Below are 12,718 nucleotides of genomic sequence, written 5' to 3' on the forward strand. Positions count from 1 at the left end.
TTTAATATGTATATATATATATAATTTAAAGTGTATATGAAACACTTTTGTGCATAAAATATGAAATTTTATATATAATGACTTTAAATAAAGGAGATATATAAAATGTTGAAAAAACTCAATAGAATTTTGGATAGCTCCATTGCAATCATTTGAAACTTTTTTAGCCTCTGTCAAATTCTTACAAAGCCTGGTATTAAAGTGTCTCTGTGCTAGAGAAGCAATGTTTTTGACTTTGTCCTATAAAATATATTACTTTCCTTAGATCCTGTAGGTTCATGCAACATTTTCAAATTGTTATTGTGCATGCAGTGGAGGTAGTGGCAACTGTCTAGGGTGCCTAGGTTACATAGTATAGTGTGTTCCTTCACTTCAGGTTTTGCCTTTCAAATGACAAAAACAATTTTTTTTATGGGTAACAGCTTCAGTTTTGGTTTAATTTTCCTTGATCTAGAGTATGCGCTTCCTGCCATTATTGTGACTGATGTGCAGTGTGGAAAATGAGAATAAAAAGGAACCTGTTACCCATAGAAGCCTGAAGCAGACAAAGAACCTCCTGCACTTGAAAGTGGTGCTCAAATGCTACAGGCTCTTAATTCCTTGTTCCAATCTTGACTTGATGGAAATGCCTCGCTTTGCTGCCCTCTTAAGACTAGGGTAGTCTAGACAAACTGAGGATAATGCACTAGGCTGGTGTACCCTCTGTTTTATGGCTGCAGGTTACCCATATAAGCCTATAAGTTGCTTTAGGCATTTAAAAGGTAAAGTATGATTGGTTTCAATAGCATATAGTGCTTTAGTTTTGTTCTTCCGCCCTAATCTTAGCACAGGATGGAACCACATCTTATATCTTTATTGCCACTAAACTTCCACAGCCTAGACCACGGGTGTCAAACTGGCGGCCCTCCAACTGTTACCAAACTACAAGTCCCATGAGGCATAGCAAGATTGACAGTTACAAGCATGACTCCCAAAGTCAGAGGCATGATGGGACTTGTAGTTTTGCAACAGCTGGAGGGCCACCAGTTTGACACCCCTGGCTTAGATCCAAGTAAAGTGAAAACTCAACCATCTTCCAGAGCTAAAATGTTAAGAAAAGTTCATAGTTATCACCAGTTTCTTAGCTTTCTAACTTGGTCATGAAGGTCTATTCAATGATATTGTTAAAGATGGAAATGTCTCTTCTTTTTAATATTACTCCCAATAAAATTCTTGTTTTTTTATTGTCTTTTCAGATGGCATTCTCAGCATCAATTTAAGCATACTGCTTTAGCAGCAGAATTTAACTCAACTGGGATTTCTAGGGTTTGGGGTTTGTGTGGGACCAGAAATTGGGTAATACTGTCAGTTCCATACCACATTTCTTACTAAAGTGTAAAGTCCTGCTTCAAGATATGTCCAAGCTCTATTGTCTAGGACATAACATAATGTAATCAGGTGGCATTTGTGGAAAGAAACCATATAGACCAGACAAAAGCAAAATCAGTATTTTTGTGAAAACTTTAGCAGACAAATAGCATTGACTATACCCATATATGTGCATCCCCTTTAAGGGGCACAATAAACCGACAAGCTTTTCTTAGGATAACATAAAACAGCACACCAAAATCCAGGACTTGTAATCATGAATAATATCAGTCCAACACAGTAAGTTTAAAAGTATTTGTAATCGTAGTTTACTCAATATTCTACACAGTAAATACTTTATTGATACATGGCAAAATTAACTGAATCTTGATACACTGTCAGCACAAAAACAAATCTGAACATAACTAAGTTCTATAGCACAGGTCTACAATGCATTGCATTGAATGTGACTTGTCCAGTCCATCCGGAAGTACATGTCCTGGAGCAGAAGTTGAAGTTTAGCTGTGTTCCTCTCTTCTTGGGAAATAAAATTGATGTTAAGCAAGAGTGACTGTCCGAACTCCTCTTCTGGTGGGTGTAAACTGTCCTTTAATCTTGAGGGTGGAAAACCGTTCATTCAGTGTGACATTAGTCTGTAGAATACATAGGACTGGATTATTACTTTTCTTTGAAACACTGTTCATGCTCCCTAACATAACAATCCTTGACATGTATCATAAAAGTACAACAATTAGGTCAACTGTGATAATTGAATAACCACTGAACATGAATTAAAACACTATTAGTGTTACAGAATAAAATACAAGTTTACCTTTATATCATTTTCTACCTGTGACTAATGATGAGCCAAATATACATGGGTTTGGTTTGTGGTATGTACAGTGAACTCTATCAAAGTTCAGATGCCAAATTGGAAGTCCACTGCAATCAATGGGAGCTGAAGTAATGGTAATTTTCTAGGCTAATATTCAAGGGATTAATAAAAAAAAAAGGCGAAGGAAGCTAAGCAGCGGCCCAGGGGTTGGGTATCAAAGAAAAAAAAAAAAATACCATTTTATGGGGAGCAGCTCCTTTAAGATTGCTTGAAAGGTGACTTAAAGCTGTGTACTCACTTATTCACAAATAAATAAAAGCACACGTTTTTACAAGTTTGATATTTAATGATAAAAAAATCTAAAGAAAAAAAAAAACCACACCATATAAATCCATCATCGTTTGATCCAGTTACTGCACTTCACCAAATGACAGATTCCCCATCGCCAGCTGAAATGTAAACAAATGGGTGGGGGATGGTGGCTGATGTTTTTGACCAAATATTGTCATGTTCATATGTGGCAAGTGATGACATCCATTCCTGTTTTCATTCAGTTGTCAGCCAGGACAGCTAACAATAGAGAAAACATTGGTGCTGGAGAAGTAAAGGAATTAGCCTAAAGTCCAAATGTTTGGTTAAAAGTCCAACTGTATGTGGAGGGGAGGGAGTGGGGAACGGGCTGTAAAGAGTTCCAATAGGTAATGGACAACAGACAGCAGCATCAGTGGCAGCACCCTTAGAGTAAATCTGGACTCTGTAGACGAGGTAAGAGAAGAGAGGGGCGCTAGACTAGGTGCAGCATTAAACAGTAAGTTTTATTTCTAGGTAAAACAAAGGCAACTCACTAGAAGTGAAATAGGATCAGGCATGTCACCAAGGACGTCATCCTGTATGGGTCCCGGGAGCAAGAGAATAGGCTGGTTTTCCCTCCAACGGCTGGCCGCATTAAGCACTGAGCATCCAGGAGACTCAGTTTTCTGCTGCAACTCCTGCATTACACACTCCTGCCCACTCTCCCGGGACCCATACAGGTTGACGTCCGTGGTGACATGCCTGATCCTATTTAACTTATAGTGAGTTGCCATTGTTTTACCTTGCAATATAACTTACTGTTTAATGCTGCACTTAGTCTGGCGCCCCTCTTTCCTAGCCATGGCAGCTGACAACTGAATAGGAGGGGAAAATAATTCTGGTTGTTAGGACACTGATGGACTCATAAAAACATGGTATCCTACAAAATCTGTCATATTTAGTAGTGATACCATGTCTTTCTAGCATCACCCACACTTTCAATTCTATTCATAGTCATGTATTTGCACTGAAGTACATATGCAAACAGGGTCCTGATTGTAATGCCAGATAGACATGAGTTGAATATCAACCAGATCAACAGAAACCGACCAACATTTGACCTGTGTGTACAGCAGTCTGTCCAACAGAAGCCAGCCAAACATCCAGCTTCTACAGAACATGCATTCAAATAAAACATCTGTCGATTGGCATCCAATCAAGCCCCGTAGCCAATGGGCAGTGTGTTCTGGTGGGGGGCAGTCCCCCTATCAGAACATTATGGCTCAGTGGGCAGATCACTGTACTAACGTTGCATCATTAGTACAGAAACCTCCTCACAAGCTCCTCATGCATTTTCATAGTGTGCACCAGGCAGGTATTGTTTCGGAGAAACAATGTCAACACATTCTCCTGGTCCTAGAACAATGTATTACTGCAAAACATACAGTACAAAAAATACAGTATTCAGGTTAAGGCATACCTAAGCCCAAAAAATAAAAGTTTATTATATTTCAGTTTAGCAGACATTAGACGTAGTGGCTACATTAATTTACACTTTTCAAGATAATAACATTTTCAGCAAGCACAGAAAATACCTTTTGACCTAGCCAGAAATGCATTGTCATTATTACTTCCCATGAGCTGACTTGCACAAACAACCTTCTTTTTTGCATAAACTGATAGTCCCATCAATCCACTATGCAATGGAGATGAACAAATACAGAAAAGTACAGCCTGTGTGACAACTTTGGTTGGCCCCATTGATACAATTATTTATTTATTTATTTATTTCAGGTACTTATATAGCGCTGTCCATTTACACAGCGCTTTACATACATACTGTACATTCACATCAGTCCCTAACCCTCAAGGGTTGTACAATTTAAGGTCCCTAACTTACATTCATACATACACATAGTAGCGCCAATTTAGACAGGATCCAGTTAACCTACCAGCATGTCTTTGGAGGGTGGGAGGAAACCGGAGTACCCGGAGGAAACCCACGTAGTCACAGGGAGAACATGCAAACTCCAGGCAGGTGGTGTCGTGGCTGGGATTCAAACCAATGACCCTAGTACTGCCAGGTGGAAGTGATACAATGAAGAAAAAATATAGGCATGAAAGGACTGGAAATGTGTTATTTCCAGAATTATCAGGTAAAAATAAAGCAAAAAAGTCTAAAAATAAAAATAAAGAAAGAAAGAACTGATGCAACCACATTCAAAGACTGGCAAGCCACAATATATAACATTCTTTTTATTTTGGATTTGCATGTGTCGCTGCAGTGCTTCATAGTATGCTGCCCTTCTACTCACTTGCTGTTTGTTCATTATTACCACTACTACAACCACTGTTGCTATGTTAGGTATTATGTTACAGGATTGGGCAATTAATATAAAAAAAAGAACTCACGTGATTAGCCATAGCTCGGAAGTTGAATCTCAAAGGTACTCCTTTGGGAAGAGATCCCATTGGCCGAATTCCTGTAGTCCTAAATTTACCACCAGGTTGCTTCATTCCTGGTTTGACTGCTCTGTGACGTTGATTAAAATAGAGGAACATTAGATTTCTAGAAATTACATATAGTTTTATATTGTAAAGTGCTGAGCAAACTGTTGGCACTATATAAATCCTGTATAATAATAATAGTTTAGCCAGATTCACACAATAGAATCATAATATCATGCATCCCATTATCAGCACAGGAAGATGATTCAGTAATTCAAAATGGCAAACTAGCATTCAGTAAGAGGGTACAAATATCAAGTGCACAGTTATCCATAGCAAACCATTCAGATTTCAGCTGTAATTATTTTAGAGCAGTCACAACAATCAATGATTCTGTCAGTTTGCTTTGTGTTATGTCATGTTGCTCTTCATCATAATAAAGTGGAACTGAGATTCCATACTAGTTGCCCCCAACCCTCTCTTAGATCAGCACTCACCTTTTCCAGGTACCTGATCAATTTTGTGTATCTTTATTTACATGTGAATCCTAACCAGTTGGAGCACAGTGTTGTTTGTGCATCTGCTTTGTCTATAATCTCTGTTGGGCTACCCATAAATCTACTGATATATAGGCTGCCCATTACAGTCTCTAATGGGATGAGCACATGAACAGCACTACACAACCAAACATCGCAGTCCAGATGTAGGCAAAGCTTGAAAGCAACACAGGCTAACCATCTGGGAACAAGGTAAGGTAAAGACCTGAGATCTGTTGGTTTGCATTTATAGGTGTTAAGGAGAGCAGGGGGGTGCTTGGAACAAGTTAGTATGTCATTTTAGTTCCACTTTAAAATAAAACCAGATAATTAGAGATTGGCATTGTTTTTCTTTTATTGTCTTGATAAACTAAGAGTCTTTTGTATGCCTTGTTCATTTACTATAGTGAAACTCAAGTTAAAAAAAGACTATTTAATCTAATAAACACATCGTGTTTAGATATTTAAACTGTTTTGCACTAGAGCTTCCTTTTACATTTAGCAAAAATGGCATATATTGATCAAAATAGTCAAAATCCACCTACACTTTTTTAGTTTTAGTGGGAGTGGCATCTATCACATGGCCATTTGTAGGCATAAAATAAAGTTTGCAGCATTTTCCTGCCCATGGTGCTGCAGGTGGGGCATCCAACTGGCCATAGAAGTGAATGCCAGTACTCCCCTGTACTCATGTAAACTCTAATGCTTCTATGCATCAGTGTTTATTTGTGCATGCTCATACAATGTATTTTTCAAATGTGAATCTTCCATGTTCAGAAAATACATCATACGAGCATGCACAGGCAAATGCTGGGAATTTTAAACTAGTCATATTTTATGCCTGAAAACATCCGTGCATAGGGCCTAGGAGTTAAGTTTCAGGTCAGGTTTTTAATTCAATCTGTGACCACCCCCAACAGAGAGGTTTCCCCTCACCTCCTGTCCTTGTGGCACCCATACATGAAATGGAGGGAGTGGTTGCCACTGGGATAGGAAAGTGCAGAGAGCAATCTCTATTCCTTCTCTGTTCTTTCCCAGTTTTAAGACAAAATTTCTATTTGTGTGTCCTCTTTGGAGATACATTTCATGACCTGTAGCCTTGACAGAAATGAAGTGGAAAGCTCTCTAGTAGGAACACAGAAAGCAATAAAAAATAACTAAGAGAGGATTTAAACCTTCCTCATGCTATTCAAAGTACAATAACATGTTTTGACTGGAATTGGGCTTTAGTTGAAGGAATTCAGATTTTTTTTCTGACAGAGGAATAAATAAATGAGCATGCTGGTTTATTTCTATGCTGATACCCAGCATATCACCTTCAGAAATGTGCACAAGGTTCAAGCAACAAAGGACCAAACAACAGCATGGTTCTCCTTCCTTAAAATATCTGAAAAGTGCTGCAAGACAATAGCTTCTTTCACCACATCAGTGCCCCTAATTCAGGTTCAGACTCTGGGGTGGGTTATGTCAAGTGCTGAACCCTGTCCATGTCTATTTACTGTGACAAACACTTGCATTCACGCAATCGCATGCGTACACACGCACACACACGCACACACTGTATATATATAATCAGTGTTTCTTTATTAAATCTTATTACAAATAATGAGGAAATACCCACATTTAGCAATATTTACCTTTGGCTTGTGAACTCAGAATGCATGAGTTTCCTTGAGATTCACTACAATGTGGAGTTCAGAATTCTGGTAGATCAATACATAGTCTGTGATCTATTTATTTATAAAATTCAGTTATATGTGGTTCATAAACGCATCTAAGACCTCTTTTTCAGGTTACAGTGATGGCGATGAAGGATTTTATAAGGTGAAGGGACACTTTTATTTGCAGCCTCTTAAGGCACACAGCTCTCTTGTTTTGGTAATACTAACCCGTATGCCTGGTATACATGAAGGGACCAATATTTTTATTTCCATTTTAAAAAAAAAGTTAAAAAGCAACAAGTAGACTACCTGATATTTAAGGGTATCCACAATCCTCTCATTAGTCTGACTAATGTTACATCTGATACACATTTCTACTTACAATAATAATTATTCATCGTACTCACTGTGAGGTTCGATTTGCTTTAAGATTAGGGACAGAAACTGTTAGCGTTGTTCCAAAACTCTCATTGTTCTGCCACCTGTGAAAGAAAAATACATAAAAACAGTCCTCAAATTTAATTTGTTAAACTTGACAAATACATACATAAATTACAACCCCCACCATGCTTTTGTGAGTACTCAAAAAAGATAATTAGCATATTCCATTCAGCCCACTCTGCAGCTATGGTTCAGACAAACCAGCAAAGCAGTAGGATTAATAACCTCTTAAAGTAAAATATTATTACATTAAAACAAATAATCTATTTAAAAAAGTACCATGTGTATATTTATCCACTTATTAACGTATCACAAAAATACATATAAATAAATATATTATTTAAAATGATATCACTTCAAAATGAATAGCAATAGTAAATGAGTACATAAATCCCCAAAGAACTCAATGGTGTCCCAGAATGAGTTGAAACTGATACAAAGTGATACATTGTCCAAAAAAGAAACAAATGTAGCAAAGCCTCTTTTTTCACTCCTATGAACTGAGCTGCTTTCATCTTTCTGACATCTAAGTGCTATGGCCATATTTGTGAAAGCGTGGCAATATCTTTTGGTGCGTGCAGATTCACATGGGTTGAGGGCATCACATGGTGCTTCTTTTTGAATTTTAAGCATAGATATCTGGGCACACCTCATAGGACAGTAGAAAGTAGCTTTGCTACATTTGTTTCTCTTTTGTGTTTGGATACTGTATCACTTTGTATTATTTCAACTCATTCTGGGACACTGTTGAGTTCTTTGGGAATTTATGTACACATTTATTATTGCTGTTAATTTTGAAGTGATATAATTTTTCTTGTAAGTGAGTTTCCTTAAAGCAGAGATTAAGTGAATTTAAATGGTACTACACCATGTCGGGTCTCTATTCCCTTTCTCTCATATGATATGGAGAGTCATTACCAGAGATTGTAGATCTGGAGTGTTGGAGCCATTCTGGCAGAGTTACTGTGGAGAGTCAGTTACAGAGGCTATTGATTTGGAGTGTTGGTACGTTTCTGAGGAAAACTTGATGAAAATGAGTGAACATCCTTGTTTGGAGAAATATATGTTTATACTAAAAGCTATTTTTGCCAACCATGAGAGTGGGAGGCAAATAAAGTTGGTGAGTACACACGAAAAGGGGGAGCACAGCACTGTTTGGAAATTTATTTACAGTCACGTGGTGGTTTTATTTGAAATTCAACTCACATGGTGATTTCAAAAAGGACTTTATTGATGGACTTTTTGTTTATGATTATTTTTATATGATTTACAGAGCACTGCATATATATTTTGTTATTTCAAAATATTATTTATTTGTTACAATTTTTTGCTCACAGTAGAAAGTAGCGGCAATTTTTTATTATCATTATAATTCACATATTTATTATTTGGGGAGCAGTTTGTATTCAGAAAGGTAGAATATATATGTATTTGTATATATATTTTTTACCTGGAGATATACGGTGTGTTATATATATTTATTTATATGTATATTTTTTGTGACACATTAATAAAGGGATAATTATGCACGTAGCACTGTTCTGAACTAGATCATTTGTCCTGATGTATCTTTACATACATACATTACATACGGTAGATCCATACATGCTGTACATATAGAGATATAAACACAGACCTTCTGGTGTTCAGCTGCCTTTTACCACGATTCATCTTAAATTGTTGTGTTAGCTGGAAGCAGACAAGATAAAAAGGGTTATATTTCAGTAAGGTAACCAATGCTAGTTGTATCACTAATTCACTCTACTACTAATACTGTCCCCAGAAAGGTCTATGAATGACATAAAAAACATACATCATAAGATTGTATATCCACAAAAAAATAAGCATATTGTTTATCCTAAAACATATTTATCTGAAATACTTCACAGGAGTCTCTTTAGCTGTACAGAGTAGAGCATTGCTTACAGAGAAAAAAAAAGGATCCTGTGTAACAGTATTGACCAACACTGATAATCACTACATTTCATAGATCTCCTTCAAGTGTAGGTAAAGGGTTTTTTTTCTGCTATTAAAATGTTGGTCACATTGCAATATTTTCCTTTCTTGCATTCCCCTTTTTTAAGTTTTTATTTATTTCAGGTACTTGTATAGCACCGTCAATTTACGCAGCACTTTACATGTATATTGTACATTCACATCAGTCCCTAACCTTCAAGGGGTGTACAATCTAGGGTCCCTAACTTTCATTCATACATACACATACTAGGGCCAATTTAGACAGGAGCCAATAAACCTACCAGCATGTCTTGGAGCGTGGGAGGAAACTGGAGTACCCAGAGGAAACCCACACAAGCAAAGGGAGAACATGCAAACTCCACGCAGGTGGTGCTGTGTTTGGGATTCAAACCAGTGACCCTAGTACTGCCAGGTGGAAATGCTAACCTGGTTCTTGTTGCCCAGTGACACCTGAACTTTAACGGGAGCATGGTTGTCACCTTGGGGTGCACATCCCTGCTTCTAAACTACAAAGTGAGCATGGCTTACTTTCTCACATGATAGAAGATCTTCCGCTGTTGAAACTGAGAAAGGTGGGATAGCAGGAGTGTCCATCTAAAATGTCACACTCTCATTTAATTCCTGTGCCATAATGCTAAGGTGATATGATCACAGGAATATGTAGTCTGTGCTGTGAATTCATGTGAAGGATTTTGAACCTGCACCCAGGGCTCAACCTTGCGCAGAGAAAAACAGAAATGCATGCTATATTGTACACTGAGGTAAGGTTTTACATGTAAGTACTTGATATTTTAAAATTGATTACAGATTAATCTGTTAGGCAGTTCCACTATAGGGATAGTTTTATACTATAATCTTATTTTAAACAAGCATTTAGTTCTACTTTAAGTCTGGCTTCACACCTACATGTTGAGGGAGAGGCAGCACTAGAAGTCAATTATGTTTGCTGCAGGCACAAGAGATAAAAAAAAACATGCTGATAGGAGGAGAAAGCAATGTAATTATATATAGTAGGTGAACTGCTGCTGCTCCTTTACTGTTTAATCACATGCTGGAGGCAAGGAGGTGCCCAACTGTATTGCTCAACTGCAGCAGAAAAATGTCAGGTCACCAGGTTGGAGAGGATGTGCAAATCTTGGCTGGACGAACCAAAGTACTGTACAATTGAATCAAATACTTACTGGAGTTTTCCTTTTCCTGGTTTCTATCCATGGGGAGTTACTAGTGATTGAGCTTGGCCTCTATCTTCACCTACATGATCGTTAAAATATATAGAAGAGTGATATAGAGAAATGCCTAACTATATCAAGACTGAGTTTGGCTCCATATCATGCCATGGATAGACACCAAGGAGGCAAAATTACATTACTCGGTACACATTTTCTGATGCTCACATGGCAAAATACTAGTGATAAATAGCTAGATGACAGGGAGGGCAATGCTGAACAAATTAAATATTATTAGCATGAGACATGGAAGCCTCAGTTGATCTTTTACCAAAGTCACTTGTGGTGAGATCTTATCTATGTTGTAGTGTCTGAGGAAGGTGTGTTGGGATGACAAACTCACTGTTCTGCAGATAGTCTCTAAGGAGACCCTTGTGTGTGCTATCCTCCATGACAAGAAGGATCTTGTCGAATAAGCTCTCACTGGAGGCTCCCACCTAAATGTGTTGTAAGCCCTTTGGACAGTCTTGACAATCCAGGATGATAGAGGTCTTGAAGATGCTTTTTTCCTCTTGAATCTTCTCAATGGTAGAACAAACAGTCCGTCCAAAGTCTTGAACAAAGAAATTGCTTAACGGTATGCTTTAAGAGCTCCAGGCATGTTATGTTCATGAAGAATCAAACGTCCTCTGGAATCACCCACTCATTAGTCAGATAGAAGACCAAGACCACCTTGAGAATAAATTACTGAAATGGTCTGAGCACTACTTGGAGTTTGTAGATTTAGCACTCCCCTCATGAACTGCTCAATCAAATGGTCACTTGCCCAACTATTTCTGTGATTTCTGCATTACACGTTCTCTCTCTTACTCTTTAATAGATTTTAATTGGTGCCTCTAGGTGGGGATAGGGGCGAAGCTCTATCACTAGTATGTTGCCATGCAGGCGCTAGGAAATACATCTTTTGGCAGAAAAACTGCTTTGATATAAGTGCTGTAACTGTGTAGTTGTTTGCTTGTCATTCAGATATTTTGCATTTGGGATCATACATCAATTTCATCTTAGATTGTAAGCTCCAAGGAGCAGGGCTCTCCTATCCCTCTTGTATTGAACTGTATTGTTGCTGTATTGTCTCCTGTTATATTGTTATTGTAAAGTGCTGAGCAAACTGTTGACGCTATATAAATCCTGTATAATAATAATAATAATAATAATAAAAATAATAATATCAGTGCTACTTACTCTTCTGCTTTCATTAACTGCATTTCTTCTTTGTTGGCCTTGACCAGTTCTAAACTGTAGTGTTCTGTTTTGTAAGTTTCTGCTGTAATAAACATTATTATTATTACTCATTACACACAATTGGATATTATGGCAAGTTGTGCTAAATTAAAATGCACCACATTCTCACTATAACAGCCTTTACCATCAGATACACCAAAAGAACCAAAGCTTACCCACATACTGCGGTACCTGGATACTATGGCATGATTGTTTAAGTAATATTTATATATTATTTTGAACTTACAGTTTATAATAGGTGAAATGGGTTCTATCTAGATACAATTTGCGAAGCATAAAAAACCTGGTGCTTGGTTACTGGTCACTAAGGCACCCAGCACTGTCCATAGAGGGAGAGTCCTCAGCCCCGTGCATGCTTTATGACTAAAAAATCAAGTGCAGGAAATGGACACCAACATCAGAAATATTCCGCAGGTCAGTTGTGTACGTGAAGCAGCTTACATGCAAAAATGTACAAGGAAGTTGTCACAAAGCTACCATAGATATAAGTCTCAGAAACTTCCTATGTAATCAGCCATATTTTAAACAACTCTTTCTCTTTAAAGCTGCTGACTGTTATAAAGTGCAGGAATCTAGAGGGGCTTGTACATAGCTTTCAGTGCATCCTCTCTGTCTCAATGCCAGGCCACTCTCATCAGGCAAAGTTATTGCACTTACTGATGGCATCATAGCTTTCCAGTCTTTCCTGACTCCCACACATTCAACATAGCCATC

At 37.7% G+C, this 12,718-nt stretch overlaps 1 protein-coding gene across 2 annotated transcripts in view; it reads right to left on the reverse strand.

Moving 5' to 3' along the window:
- Nucleotides 1-1,648: 1,648 nt before the first annotated feature.
- LOC149440944 (UAP56-interacting factor-like) overlaps nucleotides 1,649-12,718 on the reverse strand; it is a 48,514-nt gene continuing 37,444 nt past the window's right edge. Inside the window, exons 5-9 of one of the 2 annotated variants that reach the window (XM_089657978.1) lie at nucleotides 11,945-12,023; nucleotides 9,196-9,248; nucleotides 7,526-7,600; nucleotides 4,886-5,006; nucleotides 1,649-2,000 (exon numbers count right to left, since the gene is read on the reverse strand). In XM_089657978.1, coding sequence (XP_089514104.1) covers nucleotides 1,905-2,000; nucleotides 4,886-5,006; nucleotides 7,526-7,600; nucleotides 9,196-9,248; nucleotides 11,945-12,023 — 424 coding nt within the window. In that variant the 3' untranslated portion in view covers nucleotides 1,649-1,904. Of the gene's footprint in view, nucleotides 2,001-4,885; nucleotides 5,007-7,525; nucleotides 7,601-9,195; nucleotides 9,249-11,944; nucleotides 12,027-12,718 lie in introns of both variants that reach the window. The other variant, XM_089657977.1, reaches the window with a different exon arrangement.

Source organism: Staurois parvus, unplaced genomic scaffold (assembly GCF_062004578.1).
Source record: "Staurois parvus isolate SC_StPar_1 unplaced genomic scaffold, SC_StPar_1.0 ptg001045l, whole genome shotgun sequence".
In the NCBI taxonomy this organism is placed as follows: Eukaryota; Metazoa; Chordata; class Amphibia; order Anura; family Ranidae; genus Staurois; species Staurois parvus.